General features: G+C 39.6%; 2 protein-coding genes across 6 annotated transcripts in view; one reads left to right on the forward strand and one right to left on the reverse strand.

Moving 5' to 3' along the window:
- SPAST (spastin) overlaps positions 1–16,159 on the reverse strand; it is a 39,833-nt gene extending 23,674 nt beyond the window's left edge. The window contains exons 1-4 of one of the 4 annotated variants that reach the window (XM_042022028.1): positions 15,659–16,158; positions 11,624–11,707; positions 10,277–10,360; positions 4,659–4,754 (exon numbers count right to left, since the gene is read on the reverse strand). In XM_042022028.1, the coding sequence (XP_041877962.1) occupies positions 4,659–4,754; positions 10,277–10,360; positions 11,624–11,707; positions 15,659–16,067 (673 nt within the window). In that variant the 5' untranslated portion in view covers positions 16,068–16,158. Of the gene's footprint in view, positions 1–4,658; positions 4,755–10,276; positions 10,361–11,623; positions 11,711–15,658 lie in introns of all 4 variants that reach the window. The other 3 variants (XM_042022027.1, XM_042022030.1, XM_042022029.1) reach the window with 3 other exon arrangements.
- Positions 16,160–20,509: 4,350 nt separating this feature from the next.
- On the forward strand, positions 20,510–26,185 carry DPY30 (dpy-30 histone methyltransferase complex regulatory subunit). Of its 2 annotated transcripts, none has more exons than XM_042022034.1 (5): positions 20,510–20,652; positions 21,104–21,177; positions 21,262–21,309; positions 22,477–22,619; positions 25,893–26,185. In XM_042022034.1, the coding sequence occupies exons 2-5, from the start codon at positions 21,142–21,144 to the stop codon at positions 25,963–25,965; spliced, it is 300 nt and encodes a 99-aa protein (XP_041877968.1). In that variant the 5' UTR covers positions 20,510–20,652; positions 21,104–21,141; the 3' UTR covers positions 25,966–26,185. The 2 variants fall into 2 exon arrangements, with proteins under 2 accessions (XP_041877968.1, XP_041877967.1); XM_042022033.1 differs by lacking the exon at positions 20,510–20,652 and adding an exon at positions 20,790–20,898.
- The last annotated feature ends 1,435 nt before the right edge of the window (positions 26,186–27,620 follow it).

Here is a 27,620-nt window from a genome sequence, read left to right on the forward strand (position 1 = left end):
TCACTTGTCAGACAGCTCCATTATGCAAGATACGTATTTTGCTGTAACAAATGCAAAACCCCCCAAACACATTTTTTACCCATTTTTATTTGTCATCTACTGAAAGACTGGAAATACATAGCAAGTGACCTCAAAACCCTCACAATATCTCCAGCAGCCTTTTGCCAAATGTTTCACTGTTCTGTTTAAAGCAATAAGGAAGTGCCTAAAATATGCTCTAATCACAAAGAGACACCATGGAATTTTTTCAAGTGTATTTGAAACACTGAACAAGTTCAATTGTCTGCTTCAAATATACTTATAGGATAGTAATAGATGCTTAATCAGTTTGATTTTACTCTCTAATTCTGGACAAAATAATTTACTTTATAGCTCCAGGCTAACACCACTGGATTACACAGACATAATAGCTGTCTGGTCCTGAAAGCATCCCTGCAATTTCAATCTGCCACCCAAACACACACACAACACAAATTACAAACAAGCAAGTAGTAAAATTTTGTTCGGGGTTTTCTAAGTTTCAGACAGAGGCACTCAATTTCAGACTCCCTTAAAGAGAGAAATGTCACAAGTTATTATATAATATATACACTTACTATATTAAACTGGTTTTAAAGATAAAGTACAAATATGTTTGAACAAATCTAAGAGAAGCTTGATTATACTAAATACCTGGAAATGCAAAAACAATCTTAAAAATATGCAGCTGTAGCTCATTTATTTAATATAACAACATCCTTTATATTTCTAAGAAGCAAACCCATTATATTTTCTTTTCTGCATTTAAACCAGATTAAAACACATGTAAATAAACAAGCTTCTACTAGCCTCTAACTTCTTAAGCATCCAAAAGAACATTTTAATTCAAAGTAATAGCAGCGATTCCAGTATTTCAGAACAATTTCCAGCCTTTAGTTGTGACATCTTAAAAATCATGAGTGAATATTCCTCAGAAATTCCCTACATATGCCTACTGATAAATAATATAAAGGGACTAAAACAAGTTATTGTATGTGATCTGTGGACACCAACTTGGGAAAAAAAAAAAAATCCACCTGTCTAGAATTATCTGTAACTTTATGTATGTAGTTGCATTTAAAAAAAAACAACAAACCCAAAAAACTTTAAATTGCTGCTTAAAACTTGCAGCAATTGCAAGACTGATCATTATTTGGGATCAGCATTCATAATAGCCCCCAAAATTGCAACTCTTCAAAAATTCAATTCAGATTTTTTAAATAAGTAGATTCAAGTAATAGAAGCTTACTTTACAGAAAGCTCCAGCAACTAAGAAGGACCCGCTGCATGTTTTAAATGGTAGCACAGTTAACACAGGCCAGGAATTACAGCTGTTCTCCTTTCTGAACTGACAGAGACACATCAGTCAAAGATCTGCTTTTGTCAAATTATGCTGTTAAAAACAATCTTACTGCTACTTGTTCTTCTACTAGGGGAACTCCTTGGAAAACATCAGTATTAACAGTAGAACTTTTGCAGCATGACAAACATTGCCAATATATGTCTACTATTAAAGACAGGCCAGCAATTCCCTGCATGTGAAAACTGAGAGAAAATACTAGCTAACTGCCCAGTATTCATGTCAAGGTTAATTAAGAGAAATTTAATGCTTTCTCTGGCCATCCATCATGCTGAGATTTACACATAAAATGGTACACCAGAATTACTGTAATACTCTAAATATTGTATGACTAGTAAATGAGTTCATAAAATTCAAACTCTGCCTTTGGCAAGACTGGCATAATCTCCTTCCCTAGCTTGTTTAAAAACAAAAAACAACAATCCACAGTGCAAAGGAAAGCAAGTACATCTGAGGAGAAAAACTACAGGTAAATTGTTTTACATCTAATTTAAGACTGCTATGAGAAGAAGAATAATGAATATTAAATTAACATTATTTCAAAATAAAGGTTTGGGTCAAGGCTACTTGTTATTACTCTTTAGACAAGTTACTGCACAGCCCCCTGCAACTGAAGGGCAGGTGATACCACTGCAACGAGGTCTTGAAAAACCTCAGCATAAATCTGGAAGATAAACTTTCAAGAAAAATCTCTAGCTATTCATGTAAGTTTGGAAACCACAAATGTTGAAGACAGGGATAGGTAGTAATTTGTGCTAGAATCAAGTAAATTGGTCAGGAAGGCTGACACAAATAGCATTTTGAGAGAACGAAGAATCTCAAATCAGTAACACTTTGGAAATATAAAAAATGTGCAATATAGCTGTGAGAACAGAATCTTACACAAAATTATGAAGCAAAAAACATCTGTAAAGACTCTGGCCTTTAAAGCAAATCAAAGAAAACAATGTAATTTTATACCAAATGATGGGCAAAAATACACTTTGTTCCTATTAAAAGTAAGAATGACTATGACTCATACTTCATGAAATCCTGAACTTTTAAAAAGCCCAACCTGATCAGGCAACAGTGCAGGTAATACTTTCCACATATAGAAAACCAAGCTTATGCCAGAGCCCTGTGGCCCAATACCTCTGAAGTACCTCTCCCTTCTCAGTAACAGCAGTTCTCTTATCTGAAGTAGCCTGCAAACTGATTTTGTAGTTTTCTACGATTTTGGTCATCTACTTTGTATTTTTAAACTATTAGAGCTGTCCATATGAAAATACTATTTTACATGTATAAAAGAAGAACAACAGCAAGATGATCAGCAGATTGAAGCAAAACCACCTTTTTACACTGCTTTTAAGAAAAAGTGTATTACTAGTATGTTCTTACAAAAAATATGCCCTTGCCCCACACCCCAAATAGAGAGACAGAGAAAGCAAGCACAAGAGCATAGGCACCAGCCATTTAAGAAATTCAGATGCTTGTTAATAGCCTTTCATTGTACTGTATCAGGGATCCCACAGCTGCAATCATTCAGTATTTTGGGTAATCCTCTGACTTCCACAAACTATAAATCTCAAGTTTACCTTTGGCAGATGGAAATGCAAGTAGAAATGGAACAAGCCTCTTGAAGTCTTGTTCAAAGTAATCAGTAGACACCTGGTACCTGATTTTTTTAGTGACATGCTCTTCAGTCCTTCTGTCTCTCCTCAGATTCCACTGAGTCTGGTAAATGAACATTCTTTCTTATCCCACACTCCTTTTCAGAAAGCGGGAACACTCTCAGAAAAATGCATTCCCAGAAGAGCACAGCCCTTTGCAGCTGTTTCCTCCACAGTCTGGCTGAAGTGGATCATCTTCTCTAAATCACCCGAGTATGACTCCAAACGCGTAAATGGGCTAATACCATGTTGCACAAGTTTACCAATAGCGACCACCTTCTGCTACAACAACTTCTGTGAATACAAACACCTGCCACAGAACTGGCAAAACATTTCTCCCTTTCCAGTAGATGCCAGTGGATCTTCTATGCTTTGTTAGTAAGAGATTTAAGTATATTACAATTTTTAAGACTGAAAGTTCAGTCTAACCTTCTGCAGTATTCTATTCTGAGATACATCGAGACAAAGTACAAGCAAATATTTAGAAAAGAGTGTAAAGAAAAAGCTGTTCATATTAAATAGAACATGTTGTCAACTTTTGTGTGTATATGTATGTATTTGTTCACAGTGTGTCTAGCCAGTCTGATAAAAAACCAGGAGTTGTACTGACTCATTTAAGACAGAGTGTTCTCAAGGTCAATCTACATAACTACACTTTTTTGACACAGTTAAAACAAAAATCAGTAATGTAAAGGTGCCTAACATGAAACAGTTCCACTACTTCAACTTGTTATACTTCAGAAAGAATAAAACCAAACAGTAAGATGACTTCAAAACTAGAAATGGATCTTAAAAAACCCCAAAAAACAAACAGAAGAAAAGCATGTGGTTTACACTGTTTCAGTTTACTTAATTTAAAAACTGAATACTGTTCTTACCCAGTAGACAAGCTCTATGAATTCCAGTGCTTGTTAGCTCTGTGTTTTATTTAACTTCATTGTAGTCTACTGTACAAATTATCATTTGAGATCACTCTTGTGACAACAGCTTACTGCTGGCTTAAAACATTCCCCAAAGACAATTCACAAACCTCGCCGTAACTTTACACCTTGTGTATGGACAAAAAAGTTTACTTCTGCTATTTTAGTAAGTTTGGTTCAGTCTTCTGGGAAAGGATTAAAACAATGTTCTTTGACAAAATGCAAGAGCTGCTGTCATTCCCCCATCATTTCAATTGCATATGACTTTCTTGATGTAAAAACCCCCTGAAATTTAAAGTTGCTTAATGCAAATGCACATTCACAATATCATAAAGGAAGAGCTAATTAATATAGGCACAACATATAACCTATATATCTGACATTGACTTTGACACTTTCTAAAACAGCTTTAATGTAATTCCTTGAAGACTATAACATGAGAAATATTTTCTAAAATGTTGCCTTAATAAATAGACTTGAATTGCAGGACAGTCATCATAAGAGAAAACTGAATACTACAAAATAAAACAGTGTTGTCAGAGCCATGGAAAGGATGGAATGAATTTTACACAAAGTCTTTAAAAACAGAAATATAAATAATTCTATTTTAAAGCTGGTGGGGCCAGAATATAACATTGCATTATTTTGCCTTGTAATACACCAGAAAGTGAGAGACATCCCTTCAATAGGCGCTGGTAAAACCAAACCCACCTGACTGGAGATGTCCATTGCGGCATGCCAGGTTAGTACTGTCATTATAGACCTCCATTTGCGGCTTGGACATTTGCAAAACTGCCTGCAGCTTCTCTACATAGTAGACAGAGGGGGAGGGAGGAAAAAGGACAAAATAAACAAACAAAAACCAAAAATGAACCAAGAAAATTTATGTATGTTGAACACAGAAATGTCAAGTTTGACTTTGTTATAGTTAAAGATAAAAGGAATATTTCTATCTATTTTACACATTCAACAAATGTGTAAGAAAATTCTGTTAGTATGAGCATGAGTGAAAACAGCTTTAAAACTCACCATCTATGGCTGAGTTTATTACAACAATCTTTCCAGTCTAGTGATTGCAGTTATTTCTCAAAAACAATGTTCAGGATTAACTCAATTTAATTTACTAAATATTTATGTTGATAACCCATTTCTGAAAGTCCTCCTCAAGGTGTTACTTTTGACCAGCTGCAAGGAGTCCTCACTTCTCTGCATGAATGTTTCACTTAAGTAGGAAAAGCCAGTTAACACTTTACAGAAACCTTCAAGCTTAAAGCAGAACACCATATATATCTATTACAATGATGTCTTTTAAGATCTCTATATAGATATTTAATCGCCTTGAAATTAAGTCAATAAAGTTGTCATGCAAACTGTGTTCTTTAGGAAGATTAACTTCAGAAACACCTGAATACCATATTTATAAATCTAAAGATTAAGGAGGAAGAAATTAACTCTGAGAAGTAATGAAAACAGACAAACCATAAGTCAAAGAGGTGTAAGGCTGCAAACACAAAAAAAGAATTAAGAGCTACTTGTTCTCTGCAGCCCAGATACCACTCCTGCTTTAACACTGAAGTTAAAAACCTCTAGGCTGTACTTCTGGGGCCCTTTATTGCCTCTCCCACCTTTATTTCACACACACCCCTCTTGTTTTAAAAACAAACCACAGTCTATAAGGATGCAAGGCATACACTGCCAAGTTCTCTCATTCCCTCCCCGATTTTTTTTTCTTCTGCTTGCCCCGCAAGAGATAACAGTACCAAGAAGCAGCAGGAAAAGAGATGCCAAGTAGAGAAGAGATGTCCTCTGGTAATATGAAAGCACCTATTTCAAAAGCAGACGAATTCTACTGAAAATGTACACAATTAAGATCATAAATACCCTGACTGGAGGAAGAACTGCCATTCAGAGCCTGCAGATGGTACAACCAACACGCACGAGCACTGCCTTCCTTAGGCTTCTTTACCTGTTACAGATCTTTCTCTAGTCTTTCTGCTTCGCTCCTTTCTTCTTGTTCCTGCTCCTGATCACTCATGGCTTAGCTTTCCTGAATAGTATCCTTACACTTCATAGTTAAAGTGATGGCTTAATAACATTTAGGTTGAACAAGATGCGGTTTAGAATGAAAACTTGGTAGTTACAGGCAAATATGAAAAGCTAAAGTTCAAGATTAGTATGTATACACAAGGTTTACTTCATTCTAAACTGAAAGCTTTGAAAAGTCAGGTAGAGTAAAACAAAAAAAATGTCACACAAGAACAGCCTACAAACAACCACAAGCTCTACAGCTTCCAAGAAGTTACCCTCATAAGCTTTCCTCTCTAGAACGGTAAGGAAAGTCCTTTCAGCACGACTGACTGCAGAGAGTGCACTACTTCAGTGGACGCAGCCTTACCAAAGGAGGCAGCAGAACGGTCTACTCCCTGCCCATGCATGCAACCCAAATGGAAAGAACACACAGAAGCTTAGGAAACAAAATGAATATTAATAGACTTTTACGATATTATCAGACAATCAGCTGAGTTTTGGAGAACATTTCTGAGCTTAACAAAAAAGACTTTCTAGTGAGTGACCATAACAACATGAATTGGTTTGTGTAGGAATTCAGGAAAAGCCCTTTGCTTCAATGCTACAATTTGACACTGGGGTTCTACTACAATTATCAATGCTTAGCTAGTTCCACATATTCAGGAACTACAGAACTCCAACCAAAGAAAAAAGAAAAAATGTAATCCAATTGTTGTCCAGTTTCAATTCACAGAGTCCTCTCATCACATTACCTATGAACATGTCGTATTAGTATTGCACATAAAATTTTCAGAAGCAAACATATCACTTCTTTAGAGACAGTATAGCTGTAGGATCCTCTGGAATATCAAAAAGAAACTGAACTTTTAAATATTATTCCAGGGAATTATAGGATACCATCACCTCTCATTGAAATGCTTTCTCCCTATTTTTCCAGACACCGACAAAAAGTTTACAGATTCTCATTCATTATTTCACCTTGGTGATACAACGCTGATGTAAACCTACAAAACAAACAGCACTGCAACCACTGTCTTATTGAAGCAACAGGAAAGCTTGAGTTCTCCAATTTCTACTAAAAACATGTTACCCTGTAACATAAGCCTGAAGCAAAAAGTACCATCTCCTCCAAGAAAGTGAAATATTCCAAAAGGTGTCCATTGAAAACCATATCTATACGGGCAGAATAGAGGAATATTAATACCCTCCAAAGAGGAGAGTGATGAAAGATACCTGAATTATGTGCCACATACACCCTTCAATCAAAATACTGGAGCTACACATAATACACAGGAAGACACTTGTCATGAAAGAAATCTGTCCCCCTACAGAAAGGCTCACTGAAATGAGAGAACACAGATAGGTAAAACACATAAATAGCATTAGAACTGAAGAGTGTTGCACTGGCCATTGCAGCCATCTATCTTTAGGAACAACAAGCTGCCAAGTTCTGTGTATAGACTGCAGAAAACAAATACCCTCCTGTCATTCTAAATACATCAAATTTAATGACTCTAACATGGGTGCTCAGTCATCCAGGAGAGACCAGGTCTGTGAAGACCATCAAAGCAAGGTTTAACCATACAACTAACACACCCTAAACCATGTCAAAAATGGGGGGCTGCCACCAAATCAAATGGAAGAACTTTCAAGTCCCCTGACAGCCAGCACAACCCAGTATTGTCAACGGACTGCCAAAGTGATCAAGTCCCCTTGTGGTGACCTGAAACACACCAGCAATCACTTCAGCTTCCAGACTGTGTCACAGTACAGCTTTAAGCATAATTTACACACAAGAGGAAAACAGGGCTCAAAACAGAAAACCCATCATTGAAGGTGGGTAGCTCCATCCTGTTCCAACATTAAAAGGCATCAGTGGTGTGATGACACAGTGGTAACACATGGGTGTGATCAGACATCACACTCTCATCAGTGGTGTCAAACACCCCCATCGGTGGGGTCATGAAACAAACTTACACTGATGTACCAACACTTCAAAAAAAAAAAAAGAAAAAACAACAACAAAATACTGAGCACTTTCAAAGGACAGTTGTAATCAGACTGATTTAATTTACGTTTTCTATGTACTACCAATGTAACCTGCTTGACTGGATGGCATTTGAGTTAGGCAGCCTGCAATCACATCTCTGTCTAGCAAGCAAGATGAAATACTTGGTATTATTGTCTAGTTTAAATTTGTTTTATCCTTTCAGTTAATGCAATAAAGCACTTGCCTATTCTGCCTTAAGAAATGGAGAAGTTCCACAGAGCTAGCAGACAACACTCTTATGAGTTCAATTCATAGGAAACACCACTTCATTAAACTGTAATAGCTTCAAGAGCCTCATGCTTAATTCAACTACAAAAGGATCTTTACATCCCTTAAAAACTTCCAAATATCTGTTACTATAAGTAACAGGCTAAAAGTGTGTTTAGAATGGCACATGGAATTCAACTCTAGATTACCTTAAATTTCTACAAAAGCCAGGTAAAGTTACAGAAAATAAAAAAAATGCTGTCACTACTTCAAAGTTGGTTAGATGGCATAAAAATACTACTCAAATAGAACCCTAATGATCAAACTTGCAGTGATTTAAAGCCATTGAAATATCTCTCCAAAACACATCTTTTGTCTTCCTAAAGGGCACGACTTCATTTGCTCCTTTTTATCCAAATTTCACTTTTAGGTACATTGTATGAAGCACACCCTCAGTAAAAACTAACAAGAACCTAGGCAAAACAAAGTACAAAACTGGTAATTTAAAAATAAAGTATTATTTTACATCTTACATAATAAACACTATTCTATCTGTTTATGTTTCAATCTGCACTCTGAAGCAAACAAAGTGATCACACATTCTGGTAGTAGAGATAAGGATAAGTATACTTCAACTTTAGGGTTTTTTGTGAAATTTTCCCTTTGTTTCTTTTCAATCACATCACAGCAAATAAGCAACTTATCAACATTGCAAGTGCTACTACAGTAATACAAGCAAGGATGAAGCACTACCCACAAAATACAAACACTGTTACTTCAAGCTTTGAGGTAACAGCAAATTTTTTCTAGAAAGAAATTCTAGTTACTTGCAACTAGGATGTCTGCAACAAGCCATACCTTCTCAAAAATTGTTAGCATGTAATCACTTCCACTCTATTGCTCCCTAGTTTGTATTAGCTCTAGAAGGCAGCCCTTAACCCTAGTGAATGGAAAATACCTTTTCTCCATATACTAAAGCTGTACCGAGAAACACCCGTAACAAAGCATAGAAGACAGATGCCTCTTTCACTTCCTGCCCCCTTCAATTTTTTTCAAAAAGTACTACAGACATTAGGAACGCAAGGGAAACAAAAGGAGCTCACTTTCTTGTGGTTGTCACAACTTCCCTGTCAATCACCAGTTAGGACCACAGAACCACGAAGTGTAAGAGGAGAAAAGAGCCCAAGTTTTCCTGTCTTCTCTATATGCTCCTAGAAGAATGAGTTAGTAAAACTCCACACAAGAGAGCCTTAGATTAAAGCTGGGATATGCAAGTTAAAATCAAGTACATTTGTTAGTTTACCCTTAAAGAGCAATTAAAGAATATATATTTATTTTAATTTTACTGACTGAACTGAAAGCATTTTCAAAGTTTTAAATTTAGAGGATGCACTACACAGAGCCGTGGGTCTGTTTTTTGATGGGAGGATCTTTACGCTGTTAAGAGCCTATATACAACACTTAATTTTAATAACGCTAAATCTATACAACACTATGCTTCTGAAAAAAAGTGACCTTAATAGAACACTACTAGAAAAAAAAAAAAAAAAAGCAAGAAAATTAGAATTTCACAACCTTATGGTCTACATGATGCTAAAGAATTATTATCATCATCATTATTATTTACCAATACTAAGGAAAATTGTTAATGTATGTGACAGCAAAATCAATGGAACATGAAGTAGTTACAGCCAGCACACTTGGCACTCATGATCAGCAATATATCATCATTTCACTACAGTTCTAACAGAAAAATGCTGAACAAACTCCATCAGGAGTTAATCAAGACCTCCTCACTTTATGAGTCAAGTGTGCTACGATATAAAGACTTCTCAGTTACTTTATACCTGAAAGTGGGTCATGAAATTCCATTTTCAAAATCCATCAACAGCACTTACTCTCAACTAAAAATCAAACTAAAGAGACCCTACAAAGATAATGACTCCTTCCCTTTAAAAATCAAAATAATATTTTAAAAGAATGCATTAAATGAAGTCGTGCAAATAATTACAAACTTTCCAAAGTCATGAATTGTAACTGGTACCTAAAAGCTGCAACCGATCCTTGGCCATTGCCAAATTTGTCATCATTTTAGATTGGAGACGTCGAGCCCGTTCACACTGATCACCTTACAAAGAAAAATCCATGTTAAAACATAATTCCGTAAATTAACTTTAAGTGCTAAAATACTGATACCCAGCCTTCCCTCCTCCTCCTCCTCCCACCCCTTATTTATCCCCTCCCCTATGGAACTTCATTACGAAACTAACAAGAAAAAAACTAAAGCTTCCTATTTAATCAAGAATTTAAAGTTAGTTGACACTATCTGCTTTACAATAGTGCTTATAGAGTGATGGGAACCCGAACACTGCTTTGCATATTGTCTAACATTTCATGCTGACCTAATATGCCCCTTGTCTCTGCATTTTTCTGAACAGAAGTCAAATAAAAAAAGGTTTTTAAAAAGCTTGAAAAGTGACTGAGAGGCAAGTACAATTTGAAAGAATTCACTTTGGCAAAATTAACAGACCTAAATTCAGTTGACCGTGTCCCTTTACATTTTAAAACACACAGAATTAGAAATTAACACCACCACTTCCTAAGAAATATTATCTGTTCAAGTCAAGGTTTTTTTTTTTTAATTGTGCAAGGTTCTATCAAATGCTACTGGTATTGCCCCCTAAGTAAGATCACCATATACTTCTAAACACAGCTGAGGAACAAAATACAAGTCTGCAAAAGCACTTACAGATCTGGGGTTGGGGCAGGTGATTTAGGTTGTTATTATTACCACTACAATATTATTTTGAGGACAGAAATTCTCAGCAAGTCCTTCACTACACCTGTATTTCTATAGTACATACCTGCTTCTACACTACAGGTTAAAATGTTTCCACATAGAGAGATGGCTTTCTTCCTTTTTTGGAAATGCTCACTTATTTTGGCCTAAGTTATTCAGAAACACAACGCCAGGCCATTCCAAATTGGGGTGGTTTTTTTCATGTTATACTGAAGGGAATATAAAATTCTGCATAAGTGAGAACATGAACTGTCAACTTCAGCAAATCAAATCAGAACTCAGTATTTTGGCATTCCCATTATATAAGAAATCACGTGTTTGACTTAACAGTGTTCATGAACTCCTTATGATTTTGCAGAGTCTGAAAATATTTAGAGCAATATTTGCATGTGATATAGACCAGAATATTAAGGTGGAAAAGAGAAATGGACCAGTGTTCACCTACAGCTAAAACAGGAATAAGAAAGACCCTTATGAATTAACTCATACACCAGACTGTTCCTAGCCCCTACCATACTTAGTAATACTGATTTCTCACTTCAAAGAAGCCATAAACCAAAATCAGTTCCACAAAACTCAAAACTGGCTTACCTTGACCAATTACTAAGACAGCTATTCCTTTTTCCAGTTCTTCAATTCCTTTCTTATACCATTCAACAGCTTGTTCCTTTTGTCCTGCTTAAAAAGGAAGTGAGCCCATTATTTTCTTGAACAAATTAAAGTTTAGGAATGGTTCTATATAATGCTGCATAAAACAAGTAAGAGGGAGGAAGAGATATTTGAACAAAATCCTGTGATTTAAAGAAAGTCTTAAAGGGACACTGTCAACTTTATATCTACTTAAGTATCAAATAAGCTTTTCTCTTAAAAACAGGTACTACACCAGCCTCAAATCACTTTTGCCTGTTTTGAGAATAATTCTACATCTGCCTTAAAGAAATAAATCATCCCCACCCAAAAAAAAAAAAAAAAAAAAAAAAGAGAAAAAGAGATAGAAAAGCTCACCTACACATATTCACTCACAACAGAAGTGATGACATTAACAGTTTTTACTTCTGGAACATGAACTAGAAATGTGCCTCTTAATCCTCCAGTGATAGCCAATACCAAAATAACACTGGAAGCAGAAACTCAAGAAGTCTAAGACTTTACACTAGAGAGATGAGAGACACTTCTCTGGTTAACTTTTGTACAGTGCAGCTCCTCTGTCATGGGGGTATTTCTTTGTCTGTGCTATTATGAAACTGCTGTATTACAGGTGTGTGTCAACTTCCACATGAAGCACAATGCAAGTAGAGTTAGAGCACACCTCTGTACCAACCACGTCCCGAATGGATATTACAGCAAACAGCCATGAACATGCTTGACCTAAGGTATGTGCCACTATAACTGCAAGTAAACCACTGAAGACCTATAAATATCTATTTCATATTGCTCCCTTTCTATAAATACTCTGCATTAAAAATATATTTGCCTGCATATGGAAAAATACTTTTGCAACCTAGTTATATTACACTAAGCATGCATTTCCATAGAGGAATACAACAGATTAGGTATTAGAACTTAAAACCTGGTCAGCATTAACAAGCAGCTAGTGGCAGAAAAAACCAAAAAATGCTTACAATGAAACTTCAGATATCATTACCTTAGTTTCAGATGACATAATGCTTCACAAAACTATTCCTAAGTGCCAGTTACAAGTGACTGTGTGCTTCTACACTCAAATCTTTTGAGAACTTCAGTCCCAAACCTATTTTTTAGCAAATTTCAGTGTCAGTAAAAATATTTCAAAACATTTCTACAATCCTCTTCAGACTTTTCTCTTGCTCCTCTTCAGATTAAAAAATCTCTTAATAATAACATTTGTCAAGCTCCCCTGCGCAGGTAATTTCATGCTTTGCTCTTCTTACCAACACAAACCACAGTGCACCTGCCTATAGTCATGAACACCACACACCTTGGGAGTCATTTTATTACTGCCCTTTCTTCACCAGCCTCATATACCGTGACTGTTAAGGACAAAGCCAGATAAATTAAATCATCCAAGGTGAGTGACTTCAATCCTCTCTTTAAGACTTTTTAAGCTTCTTCTCCCCACCACCCACAGAAACAGTTTCAACTGCAGTGTAAATAGTAAATCTAATACTGATTACAACTAAATAAAAATCTGGTTTGAGATCATCCCAGCCACCTCAGCTATTGCCTGAATTGCTTTGTTATTCTTAGGGGCAGCTGTAAACACACCAAGGTCATCATTAAAATTTCACTTCCAGCTTTTAACTGGAGAATGTTTTAAAAGCACTATATGACACCTGTTTGCAACGGTTGTGCTCCAACTCCACACAGAATGGTTGATTAGTTCTCAGTGATTATGACATTAAAAATACAATAAACGTCACATTCCTTGGAAGTTGCTGATCTGCTATATTGGCTCTGGCAGAATGGAGCTCATTTTCTTCAAACAGCCCCAAGGGCACTGTGTTTTGGATTTGTGACTAAAACAGTTGATAACACAGAAATGTTTTGGGTATTGCTGAACAGCACAACCTCAAGGTTTCCTTTTTCCCATCTAGATCCCCAGTGAGTAGGCTGAGGGTGCACAGTATGTTGGGAGAGGACACTAGCAGGACAACTGACCCAAACTGGCCAATGCAATATTTTGCATCATACAATACAATGCTCATCAATATAAACCTGGGTAGATGAATAACTGGATGGGGGCTATCTTCCAAGGCAATCATTGCTTGGAAAGATTTCCCACTTTATTTTTTCCTCACTTTTGCTCCTCCTATGCTCTCCCTTGTCCCACTGAGAGGAATAAACAAGCAGCTGTGTAGATGCTTAACTGCTTGCAGGGGTCAACACACCACATGTGCCTTCTTAGTTCTAGGAAAAGATATTAAGCTTAATTGAGAAAGTACCAAAACAAGAGTAATTGCTCTGATAATTTAGAAGCATAAAAAGCTACCAGAAGTGCTATCAAAATTACTGAAGTATGGATAGCTTCCACAACAGCAAAAATGCCACATAACTAATAGGCTATTAGACAATTCAGAAATTCCACCCATTTCACGCACTTTGTCTAACATACAGTTTTCTCTTTGAAGCTGTAAGAAGCCTGTTTACAGACCAGAAAATTTTCAAAGAGAAGTATTCTGGTAAAATCAGATAAGCAAATAACAAATCTATGTATTAAAGGAAAGGGAGTTCTTTCTCAGTGGAATGTACATTGCAGTTACAGGGCTGTAACAGTTGTGCAACTGCTCATACTAGAAGCAAAGATCACCTTACTAAATGTCTGACCTGCACAGCTAATTCACGTATAATCACCCTAAAGGCATCTACACAGCAAGCCCATGATTAAAATCGGTATTTAAGGGCTCACCCTCCAAACCACCAAGAGTTAAAGGTCACAACAGTGGAACAGGTGCCTGATAAAGTAAGACTGCTACTCCTCACAGAGTATCATCAGCAATACCAAAGCTGTCAGCTACCTCACCTTCTTTCATGCTTTGCTCCTATGACCCTCAGTGCTCTCTCGCTGTACATCTGTGCTGAACTAACCTTGCTGCACATGGTGCAGGTTTTTTTCTCTCCTAGAGCTTACCACTGCCACTCCCAAATTGTCAACGCAAAGGAGGACACATCCCACGCTTTTATGGTGCTCTCAGCATGCAGCTTCTATTGATGGCCTACTCTTATATTTTTAATCTCCTCCTCTAGGATAGAAGTTTCATTAAGGCTCAACTGAAAGGTTAGAATACATTCTGACTTTTCCAGAGAATTTTAAAAACCAGCACAGCATACCACCAAGGCCTACCTTTAGCATGTTGACAGAATCATGCTGCTGCATTTAGAACAAATGATTAAATTAAATGCAGTATCAAGTGTTTTGGTTGGTTGGGTTTTTTTAATGCTCTACAAAAAAAAAAAAAAAAAAAAAATCCTTATTCCTGTATTTTATTTAACTGAACCCTAAACATCCTCCTTAATGTCTCCTCATCACACAGTGGTCGGTTTTTAGGGTTTTTAAGAAAATGTATGTCAAACAGTTTAAGAAAAACATTTTTCAAGAAACTGCCAAAATACAAGTAAGTATTTATTTCCTTAAAAGTCAGACCACTCCAAATGGGCATTCTGAGGACCAAGTAACCTGAAGTCTGGCTTCAGCACTCATTTGTCAGGCAGTGCATTAAAGGATGCACCCTTATTATTGTCCTTGGTGCTTTTGTTGTCCGGCTGGCTTGGTAAAGCCTAGTTACAGCCACACAACCGCCCGCAATTTTTAATCGCCTCACCCAGACTTCCGCAGCAAAAGCTCTTAAGTTATTGGGGAGAAATACAAGCACTTGTACTGCGTGGGGAACGAGCCCGAGCTGCAGCTTTGTGATCCAACGCGCACCTGCGGGCTGCGGCAGGGCCGGACCCGGCTGGGGACCAAAGCACCGCCACCGCATGCGGGCACAGCACGGCTCGCCCCCCCGCACATACCCACCACAGCCCGCATTTCTCTCATGAGCGGGTTTTGCTTGTTCTTAGCTGAAAGCGGTTCCACGGCACAGAGCGGGAAGGCCCTGCCCGCCCTCCCCCCGCACCCCGGGACGGCCGCGGGCGCTCCCTCCCTACCTGTCTCGTCCTCGTCGATGCGCAGCGCCATGGAGATGCACTCGAAGGCCCGCTTGTGGCACGCCCGCACCGTCTCGGGCGCCCCGCCGGGCTCGGGCGCGTCGCCGGCCCCGGCCCTGCTGCCCTTGGCGGCCATGAGGGCGCCGCGGGAGAGGCGCTCGCAGAGCCAGGCGAAGAGCAGCCCGAGCTGGAACGCGACGAAGCGGAGCAGGGCGAAGGCGGCGAAGAGCGGGTACGAGAAGTAGTACAGGTTCCGCTTGTGCGGGGACGCCGCCGCCGCCCCCGCCCCCGCCGGCGGCACGGGGGGCGCCGGCCCGGGCGGCGAAGAGGGAGAGGCGCCGGCGGTCGGAGGCGCAAAACTGGAGCCGGCTGAGCCCTTCTTCTTCCCTCGGCCACCCGGAGAATTCATTCACCGCCGTCGCCATAACCCGCTGCCAGGCACTGACAACAACCGGCCATGGCGATGGCGGCGGCGGCGACGCCCCTTTCGGCCGGCCCAGGGGGAGGGACGGAGGGCGGGATGCGGGCGGCCCCGGCCGGAGGCGGGGAGAGATGGCACCGCCCCTGCCACCATGGGAGGCGACGGTATGGCGCCTACAGCACCCGGCCTGCCCCGCTCCCACGGCCTGAGAGGCGGGCCCTCGGCGACGCTCAGCGCTGGGCCTAGAAAGCACAGAATCACAGAATCAATTTGGTTGGAAAAGACCTCTGAGATCATCGAGTCCAACCTTTGACCGATGTAAAACTAGACCATAGCACTAAGTACCACGTCCAGATGGTTTTTGAACATCTTCACGGACGGTGACTCTACCACCTCCTCGGGCAGTTCATTCCAATGTTAAACAACCCTTTCTGGGAAGAAATTCCTGCTGGTGTCCAACCTGGACCACCCCTGGCACAGCCTGAGGCAGTGTCCACTTGTCCTTTCGCTGGTTGCCAGAGAGAAGAGGCCGCCTCCCACCTGGCTACAGCCTCCTTTCGGGAGCGGTAGAGAGCGCAACTGGAGAGTGAAAGCAGCAGCCCGCTCCAGCCCTGGCCGAGCCCGTTCAGCGTCGGCCCACGGAAACGCACCGAGGGGACGGGCGATGAATAATTTAATAGGACTAATTATTCTGGCTGGGGCTGTGAGCCGCCCCGCAGGCACAATGCAGCGCAGGCTCCTGGCGCCGCTCCCGCCTGGAGTCATTGCTAGTGGCACACGGGCAGAGCCCGGGGAATTCCCTGGCACGGAGAGGCGGGAAGCAGCCAGTCACCGCCGGTGTCCCTGCTCCCGCCGCTGTGGAGCTGCCCCCGGGAGAGCGTGCTCCGGTGCTTTGTCTGCTCCGCGTCTCTGTAATGGGAATGACAGGCTGCCTCCTCACATGCAGGGAGCTAATGGAATTCAGTATACATTATAGATACATTGCTCTGGAAAAAAACCCAAACCCTTAACTGTATTTCCACTCTCCTTAAACAGCCAGTTGTCCAAGCCCTTGCCAATTATTTGCCCAGCCATAGTATTAATTTATTTGTGTCTCAACTAAATGAGATAGACCTCCAGCTCCCTACTCCTTTGGTAATTTCAAATCTTAAAAATGCTTTGGTACCTCTGGTCTAGCAAACTAGGGGAGGCATCCCTACACCAGCACTTCTGTGCCTACCGCTATATTCACCACTTCAGCAAACACCTTTCTTTGTGCTTCAATCTTCCCACCTTTGTGACTGCTTCGTCTGTTGGCTGATCTTTTTTGCCGTTGTTTTGCTTTGTCACACACTCTCTGTTCTACAAATAAAATGCTGAGGTACTGATGTTAGACTATGACAGATCACCTCTCTGCCGCACCCTTGAACTGCACCCAGTAGCTGAGACAGTCCCAAAACTGCAGACAGATAATTCAGTGCACAAGCAAGTTTCCCCCAGCTTATAGCAAGAAATGGCAGTTGGTGGGGCACCTTAATTAACAGGATATGTCAAACTAAAATCACTACTGTCTGCAATATTTTATTCCTTTTTTCCAAAATTGCTATAAAACTACTGGGGTTTCCTTTCTTGTTTGTTTATGCCTCATATTGTTACTTCTAGTTGCCCCTGGTAATGTGTATTTATTTTCTTAAATGACAGAGTGGAGTGGTTTTCTTTTAATGACAGAGCAGTACACAGTATACCGTTTTCCTACTGTATAAAATCCAGAATTTTATCAACACATAAAATGACATACAAACATATAACAAAATAACTATTCATGACCTAGGCCATTATTAGACAGAGACAGTGAACCTATCAGTGCTGAAAAAAATGCAGCGATGTACATCAAGTATTTTTCTTCTGTTTTGTAAGAAGGATTATGTACCTCTATTATGAAAATATCAAGTATTTTCCAGCCTGCTCATGAGTGAACAAAATTTTTTAAGTATATTTAACTGCCCTTTAAATAAATCTCTTGTTTATTGATACAAAGGTTTAACAGATTTTCTAATACCAAAGAAATTCCAGAAGCTGCAAGTAGCATTCAAAAATGTGAAGTGAAATAAGTGCATAACAACAGATGATTGATCTATTGTTTTTATTATCCCACTACTATCTAAATTATCATCCCATTCCTGAGCAAAATAGAAAAGCTGGCGAAGGAATAAGTTTATTAATAAGGACAGATTGAATGACAATAGAAGACAATTTATCTCAATTAATCCTGACTTCAATTTGTTCAGTTATTTTTACTTCTTAAAAAATTTGACATTAGAATTACACCTTTGTAAATCATGTGACTGTATCATCACAATAAAAGAGTGCACTTACTAGGGGAGTAACAACATGTTAAGTCAAATCACAGCTTCAAAAGCAGACATAGTCAGAAATTGTGAGAAAGTGTTAATGCTAATTTGAAAACCTACAGAACCAGTTCACTATTGTGGCTATTCAATATTTTAGTGCTCTGCAAGTTGAATTTCCCTACCCTTCTATATTAAGTTGGCTCTAGCAATCATTGGACTTGTCAGTGAATCATTCTAACTAGCAATCTGGCATAAGATTAATGCTAGTTTGAACAAAAAATAAGCACAAACCCTTAAAACACATCAGAGCAGTGGGGGGCTTTCTGCTGTCTTAGTGAGATATCCTGGCTCAGAAAGAGTTCTGATGAACACCAGCAAGGGGTGGAAAAAGTGAAGCTTCCTTCTCTGGAGCGGGCAATTGTTTGTTTTGCTCTGAAGATTGAGGACTTGTGAAATACAGGAGGTACAATCTGGTGTCTCAGCAAAAGGTCTGGTAATCTGAGCAGACCACCATTACAGTCATAGGAATTAGAAAGGTGCAAGTACCCTGACACCACGATTTACCATTGCACAAAAAGGTAAGTTGGAAAACCTTTTTTTGTTCTCAACATGATCTCTCTGCAAAACCTGCATATAAAAGAGACTATATAAATGGGGAAACGGGGCTAGGCGTTTTTCAGGTATTCTAAATGCCATTCTCTAAAATGGCATTACTAGAACATGATAAAAAATTCAGACAGAAGCTCAAAACGGACTGAAAAGCTTATACCTCTTCACATTAAGAAGTTGTTTGTATTCCTGTTCTAAGTTTTAGTACCAAAATCTCAGTGTTTTCACCTTGCCTCCTTAGCAGCAGGTAAGTTTGCCAGCATGAGGTACTAAAATAGACAAAAGGACAGGATACAATTCTGCTCTAATTCCAAGTCCATCAGTTGAGTATCAAATCTGTGACTGACCACACTAGCTTTTGAGCCTGCTTATCACACTGGTAACATTGTCAGTTCTGCAAACATTATTTCAAATTCATTTATGTACACACACTTCATTATTACCACTACTAGATGATTACATCAGAGCAGAATCTATTGAAAACATGGAATTTTCTGTTATTTCTCCATTTCACTAATCTTTTAGGAGCATCAGCTAGATCATTCATATACATTGTCATCACTGCATCAAGAAGACAGAAAAAGAAGCAGACCTATTTTTGTAAATAACAAAAGAAAGTTTATTTTCTAAAAAACAAAAAAAAAACAAAAAAACAAAAAAAAAACCAAAAACCCCAAACATACAAAAATGAAACTACCTTGTCAAGTCAAACCCAAAATATATTCTTAAGGCCTTTTAATTCACTAGCACAAACCACATTACCAGACAAAGAAGTCACAGAATCATTACGGTTGGAAGGGACCTCTGGAGATCATCCAGTCCAGCCCCCTGGCCACGGCAGGGTTATCAAAAGCAGGTGACACAGGAATTGCATCCATACTCAAGAGGTAGACTTCATGACATCCCTGTGCAGCCTGTTCCAAGTGCTCTGCCACCTTCAATGTAAAGAAGTCCTTCCTCAAATTTGATTTCTAACGAAAACAAACCAATCAGGCACAGATGTTCGAACACTGGTACAGTTTGTAGCAGCACAACAGCTACAGAAGCAGCAGACTCTTCCATTTCCTGACAGCGCCAAGTCAGGACAGGATGACTGAAGCTGATCCCTGGAGAAAGCTGAGCAGTTGCGATTTTGTGAACAGAGAGAAAATTAACCGCCAGCAGTCACCGTTGTGCAAACCAAACTCTACGCAGCTCTGGAAGGTTATTTCACTAACAAAATCCCACTTTCGGACCCATATTAACTTCAGCAATGTTATTTTTCGTGACCACCACAGTGACCTCCTCAGACACCAAACCGCACTGGTTACGAGCACACTTCTGTACCCCAAAACCCAAGAGCCAGCGTCTTTCAAAGGCTGATTTGGAGGCGAACACACCCCGCGAGTTTCACGCCCACCAGGCCGCCCGCAGACGAGTCCCGCTCCCGCCCTCCTGCTCCGCCCCGCCCTCCCCGACGCCCGCGCTCGGGGCTGGGCGGGGCCCCCCGGCCCGCGCAGGCGCAGTGCGCCGGGGGCGGTCGCGCGACCGCTTCACTGACGTCAAAACAATTCGCGACAGCGGCCCCGTTGCTGCGGAGCCGCTCCCGGTGTCCCGCCGATCCCGGTGTCCCGCCCATCCCGGACCGACCGGCGGTGAGAGCCCTGCGGCGGGGCCGCCTCTCCCCCGCGGGGCGCCTGGGGCACAGCCGGGGCCCGCGCCCGCACGTGGCCCGCGGTTGCGGCGCGGCCCCAGCCCGGCCCTGCCCGCGGGGGCTCTCGGGGCGCTGTGGCGTGGCGGGCACGGGAGGGACGGACGGAGGGAAAGGGATGTATGTCTCCGGCTTCCCGGGGGGATGAATGCTGTATTTTCTAATCCCGGTAGTGCCCTCTTCAGCGGACGTAACGTGAAACTTAAAGGCACTTCTCGGTTCTGCGTGCGGGAGAAACCAGTTCAAGTTTGGCGCGGGGGGGAGCACGGAGCAACTCCCTGTGCTTTCTAGTAATTGTGCCTTAGTAACCATTAGTAACCAACTGATGCAATATCGCTTAACTCACACTGGTCGTCATCTCAGCCTGCTGACCAGTTTTTTTATTGCTTTCCAAGATTTTCCTGTACGTCCAGCAAATTTCACTTTTCGAATCATGGAGGGAGAACAGATTATGGAGGGACAGCCACAGGTATTGCAAGAAATGTTTTATGTTTATTATGTTATACATGTAAAAGGAGCATTTTAGCTTTGCTAACCATGTCTTATTTTACAGGTTCCAGAAAATCCTCATTCTGAATATGGCCTCACTGAAAATGTAGAGGTAACAAAGATTTTGTTGCAGTGAAAGTCACATTTGTGATTAGGGGAAAAAGTTGAATCTTGAGTCTAACTTCAGCAAATGTAATATTCCCAATGGAGCCAAGCGATACCTGTCCCTTGCATAAATGGCTGTAAATATATTTTCTGTTGTTTAGTACAATATTTCCATTGAGCTAAATGGTACTGAAGTAAATAATGAGCCTTTTAATAAGTTGGGTTTTTTTGAAGTGTCTTATGATTATTATCTATTCAATTGCTATCTGTGAGAGAGATAGAGATATATTATGGCACAAAAAAAGCCGTCCACATGAGGCTCAACTGGAGCAGAGTAGACCAGGACAATCACTTCCTAACTCTATGGCATTTATTTACTCTTCCTTATTAAAGAAAAACCTTCAGTCTCCCTTTGTTATAAGTTCCTGCTCTGTGCTAAGCTTTTGCAGGGACTATTCCTAAACATCTCCTGTGACTCACCTCCCTGATAACTGCTTGTCTTTATGCCTCAGCTTCCACTACAGAATTGTAACTCATGGCTCCTGTGTCAGTAGATTCATGTACGTTGCATTGAATACATTTGGTTTACTGGGAGTGGTAGAGTATCACTTTTTAACTACAGTTAATAGTGCAAGATGATTCAGCACTTTTTGACCAAAAAGTACCTGGAAGCATTTTGTATATGTTTTCTTTGAAGTGTCCATCTGTACTTGAGTAGAGAGTACAGTCTCAAAGTATTTGACTTTAGCAGAGTCCCCTTTGTCAGACTTCCTGAATTCCTTCACCTGAAATCCTTGTGCTTTTAGCATTTTGTGTTAGAAGCACATGTGTACAGGAACCATGTAACTGAGACTCTCGTTAGTAGTCAATTCTGTCCTAGTGGTGTAGAGTTCAAATCAGTGAATGCAAAAGTAAAAATAAAAATTACTGAGATTGGATGTCTTCTCTTGTAGAAAACTTACGACTTCCAAACGTTGTTTCCCCAAACATAAGAATTTAGCAGAAAGTTCCTCTGGATTAAGTTTTTGTGCAAGGAAAATTATGCTCTTAAATCTTCTTAAAAGATGTAAAGAAATTATTGCCATTCAGTTGCAGAGGTGGGTACTTTGCACACACGCTTCAAAGTAGATGTGGCTGCTATTATCAATGTTCATTCACTTTTTTTTTACTTCAGAGGATAGTAGAAAATGAGAAACTAAATGCCGAGAAAACATCAAAGCAGAAGGTGGACCTTCAGTCATTACCCACACGTGCCTACTTGGATCAGACAGTTGTACCTATCTTGCTACAGGGACTCGCTGTTCTTGCAAAAGAGAGGTAAGATGCTTCAGTGTTCCTTCTGTTCCTGAGATAACGTAGATCTCAAACTTGGGCAATGCAGCACCTTTCAGGCCTCGCACACCACCCATGGTTTTGCTCTTTGTAAGATCGTCATTACAACGGGTTTATGAGCCTATGAATTACTGTGCTCGACCATGCAGGATGTGTTCCTCACTTAGGTGCGTATGGCATGATAAGAGTTAGTTATTGGATTCATGATCTTCCAATGAGGTGTGCTACTACAAAAGTTTTGATGGGAAAAATGGGAGGGGTTTTGTTATTATCACGTAATTCACCTTAGAGAAGCAAGGCAAGAGGATGTTCTAGTTCTGAAGATTTTTGTAGTGTGGAATTATAAGGAGTTCTGCTTGACATTTAAAAGAAGACAAATCAGGCACGACATGCATCTTTGTCAGAGATTAAAATACTTTCTAAAGGGTGAGGCTGACCCTGCACTGTCAACACAGTGAGAAGCAGACTGATCGTTTATCCTCTGAGTAAATATTTTGCTGTTGAGGTGCCCCAGCTCTCTTTATCAGTCAGTGCAGAAAGGTATCCTTCAATAACAGCAAACAGATGTTCATCTTAACCAACCTAATTTCTAGCCTTTTGGTGTATCCTCACTCGTGGCAAATTGCACTGCTTGTAACCTTCTCTCAAATTGAAATAATACAATCAAAAGCTGGTATAGATAACCATAATTGCATCATGGCACCAACACTCAGAACAACCATCAACAGTGTATGAACTTCAAAAGGAGTTGGGAATTTAAACTGCAGTGTACAAACAGCTAATTGGGCAAAATTAGTCACCTGGGAAGGTCCATCCTTATGTGCACACCTGAGGGATGTGCACATCTTCAGCTGACATCTGTGGGAGTTCTGCTGCAGACTCAGTGTAAAATACAGCCAAAGGTTAATACCCCACTCTTACACTCTGGATACTTATGTGACAGGCAAACTCCTTTCCCCTTCTGTTTGCATTTCCCTTTTCCTTTTCTTCTCCCTTTCCCATTCCTTTCCATTTTCTTTATGGAAGGAGCTGTTCTTTATGGGGACTCGTCACAGGAGAGAAATTGGATCACTGATAGGAGGGGTTGTGGAACATACAGGTAGAAATCTGAACTGTATGAACCTGCCTTTACCAGGGGTAAAATTGGCTGTTCAGCTGAGCATAATAAACCCTCAGGAGTGAGAAAGCTGAACTGTTGGCTCTGCTGTGTAATCTACTGCTTAAAATTGAACAGGAAAGTAACTAGTGGATGCTAAGTTATTTTTCAAAGGAATATAGAAATGTTCAGGGAACAGCCCAGTACATCTGATGATCATGCCTGGTATTCAGTAGAAATTACCATCCAGGATAGTGAGCATATGGATAAATGACATATTTGGGAGGAGGTCAATACAATTTTTGTCAGGTCTTTTAAATGTCTTGGAGTTTATTGAAGGAGTCAGCAAGCATACCTAAAGAGGAGTGCAGATGATGCAGTCTTTCTGTTTAAATTTCTGAAAAATTTTTTGCATAGTTGTTCACTAAGAGTTTTTAAAGAGAGTTAGTTGCTGTTGGGATTAAAGGAAACGCCTTTGAATGGATGAAGAACTGATGGGAAGATACGAGATAAAGGGTTGAGGTAAATGTTGAGTTTTCATGGTGAAATGAGCTCAACATTAGAATCATGGAAAAGATCACTTATAACAATTTGAAGAAGTGGCTGACAAAAATTGTTTATGAGACTGAGTTACAGAATAGATTAGGGAGGTTTGTGTTTCAGTTTCTGTTTGTTTTTTTAAGTTGATCCATTGTAAATAATTGCACAGGGATTTCATAAAACTGGGAAGACTGCCATGAAAAATTTAAACTGACAGAAAGTGACACTGAATCCAAATAAACATAAAATTGTGGACCTCAGAGGGCAGTGACAAACACTAGTGACAAAATGTTAGATTCTGAGCTGAAAATTACCCTTGTGGAAAAATGTTTTTAAACTGTTAACATGTATATGTCAATGCACTGCTTTAATCAAAACTAAATTCTGAATGGTAGGACTTAGAAATTGAAGGGGTAAAACCAACTTAAAATTAAAGGGGTAAAAAACAAGTGTAATGTTACTATTTAAATTTGTAATGTTCTTGTATTTTTAATATTACGTGTAATGCCAATTCCCCTGAATTCTGGTAGAATGCGAAAAAGTGAGATTGACAAGGTGGTCAGAAGTATGGAGTGCTGTCTGTATACAGAGTGACTGAGTAGATGATATCTAGAAAAGAGGCTTCTGTGGAAGAACATATTAGGAACCTATTAAATCACAACAGCACAGAGATGATGGATTGGGATGGACTGTTTATTATCTCTTCCGATACAGTAATCAAATTAAGCGAAGCAGGTAGCAAATTTATAATGAACAAAAGGAGCTGATCCTTCACAGGTCACATAATTAAGCTATTTTTTGTGCTTTCAGTTGAGGACATTAACATTTTATTTGTGCTCAAGAAGCAGCTGGTCAAAGCTATAGAGGAATCCGCCCGGGACTATTAAGGGTGCTAGCTCAGAAACTGGTACATGCTTGGAAGCCAAAAGGATGGTCCAGAGAAGTATCTCTGTGTATTTTTTTCCAGTTTTTTTGCTCTTTTTAGGCATATTTACTCACTGCCAGACCTTTGGTTTGACCTAGTGTGGAATAAGTAAGTTTGTCATTTATTCTGTGGACAGAATCCAGATTAGCAAGATTCATGTGGTGCAGCTGGAGGAGTTTTTTTTAAAATAACCTCCAGAATATGGCCAGTGATCAAAAGTGTTTATTATTATTGAGTGCTTGCAAGTTACAGCCCTTCTCAGACTCATGTTGTGTTCATTTCAGTTGCCAGAAACCATGAAAACAACTCTCAATACACAAAGCTACACAATAACCACTTGAAAAAAATGAAACAAAAAAGCAGAGATTCACTTCTACATTATATAGCATGAGTTAAAGAAATAGGCAAATGCATGTCATATCCAATGATACACATACGTATTTATGCTTACAGACTATGCCCTGGTTTTAGGTATGTAACTGTTCTAGCAATTTAGTAACATTGAACCAACAGTGACCAAGACCCTTTTAAAACCTTTCTCATCAGACATAAACTGGAAATTTACAGTCACTCTAGGTAGCTGGTCATCCCTAAAGCAATGCTTATGTTGCTTTTAAGGGAAGATGATTGTTTTTTCAGCTACCTAATTTCATATGACAAAAAATAATTGCTTTCGATTTACTCTTTTTCTTTGCAGACCACCAAATCCCATTGAATTTCTAGCAGCATATCTTTTAAAAAACAAGTCACAATTTGAGGACCGAAATTAACTCCATAAAAATGAGGACAGTTTGGCTGCTAGACTGAAATGCTCATTTGCCGCAACTTGTTTTCTGCTGTAAAAATCCTTTGGCCACGTTGTTGTCTTTCTTAACTGCACAATTTGCTTTATCTTTTGAGTTTATTTAATAAAGAACACTTTACATTTAATTGTTCTCTTGTTTTAAACTAGCTATTAAGAGACTTTGAAAATAAAGTACTGAAATGGCACTACTGGATGAAAGTCTGAATAATTCCATGGGGCTACGTCCTCTGAATGCATGAAATAAAGGGGAACAAATTATTACGGGAATCACATGCTGATAATTTATATAACTTAATTCGGTTTTATATAGCACCCTCCAGTGCAACATGCCTAAGCACAAAGCAAGCAAATGCAGAACAATTAGAGTTTATTTATTAAGTAGAGAAGAGAGAACTTGCTTCAGAACACGAGGAAATGGGTTTATTTAAAACAAACAATTAGATCCAGCAGCCAAACAGATCACCTACAGACAGTGTCCAGTGTTTCACACAGGTACATTGATGAGGTGTGCTGCTCAGCATTTGTCATTCATCTCCTATGACTGGTGTACTGGATTCAGCTGAAACACGGAATAAATTCAGAAGTGATGTATAAGGGTTCTGTCATTCAGTGCTCTGTACTGCTACCCTTAGTTGGAATGTTCTTCTCTATCAGAGATCGAATCAGGTTGGAGTGAATCCATAAGGATTATCAGGTCCAACTCCCTGCTCCTCACAGGACTACCTGAATCTAAGCCATATGACCAAGAGCAGCATCCAGATGCTCCTTCCTGGAATTCTCACAGGCTTGGTACTGTGACCATTTCCCTGGGAAGCTTGTTCAGTGACCAGCCACCCTTTTGGTGAAAAGTTTTTTCTGATGTCCAAGATAACCCTAATCTCCACGGTAAAATACCAAGTACTCTGATTTTTTTTCCCCATAGGGTTTACTAGCATGTCTTCTGTCTTGTTATTCCCATGCTTAACATCTTTTTTTGACCCCTTGTTTATTTCTCCTGTAATCTCAGTAGAGGTAAAGGCCACAAACCTCTGGGTGCAATGTAAGAAGTTGCAACAGAAGATGAGATCAGAAGAAAAATAATTAAGATGGAAAACAACATATTGTGAAAAGATAGTACAAAAGCTCTGAAACTATGAATATTGGGGACTCACTACGTATTGGCAATAGGTGCAGGGATTAGACATAGCACTCAGAATTCCCATTTTTGGAAATTTTCTGATACTTGTAATAAGGAGCATAATCAATGTTTACTTGATACTTGAATCCAGATTATGCATGGCCCCATTTCTCACAGACTGGGAGAATAACCAGAATTTGTGTGACAGTCACAGAAATGGTAAAATTGGCCTCCAAGAGTTGCTAAATTAATCAAAATCCTAAATTCTTATTTAAAAACCCCACTTTAATACTGCCGTCTTACCATTCCCATCTCCATTCTGTGTTTCTTAGCTAATTGCTTTAACATAGCAAGCAATTCAAACCTTTAAATTAAATTATCCGCTGAAAGGATTGGGGTTTTTTCTGTGTGATATGAAAAGACTGCATAGTTTTTGGTAATTATGCATAAATTCACAAAGAGACTTGGATCTGTCATTTGATTTGTTCTTTAATAACTTAAGG

This window comes from Corvus kubaryi, unplaced genomic scaffold (genome assembly GCF_017639235.1).
Source record: "Corvus kubaryi isolate FWS band 111438036 unplaced genomic scaffold, C.kubaryi_AGA036_p1.0 37184, whole genome shotgun sequence".
NCBI classification, from domain to species: domain Eukaryota; kingdom Metazoa; phylum Chordata; class Aves; order Passeriformes; family Corvidae; genus Corvus; species Corvus kubaryi.

What these genes read in the sequence shown, in the direction of transcription:
- DPY30 (XM_042022033.1), top strand. Translation starts at nt 20,853, where the DNA reads ATGAATGCTGTATTTTCTAATCCCGGTAGTGCCCTCTTCAGCGGAC. An exon ending in GCCTCACTGAAAATGTAGAG is followed by an intron (nt 21,310 to 22,476) that starts GTAACAAAGATT and finishes TTTTTACTTCAG; the next exon opens with AGGATAGTAGAAAATGAGAA. An exon ending in GCTGTTCTTGCAAAAGAGAG is followed by an intron (nt 22,620 to 25,892) that starts GTAAGATGCTTC and finishes TTTTCTTTGCAG; the next exon opens with ACCACCAAATCCCATTGAAT.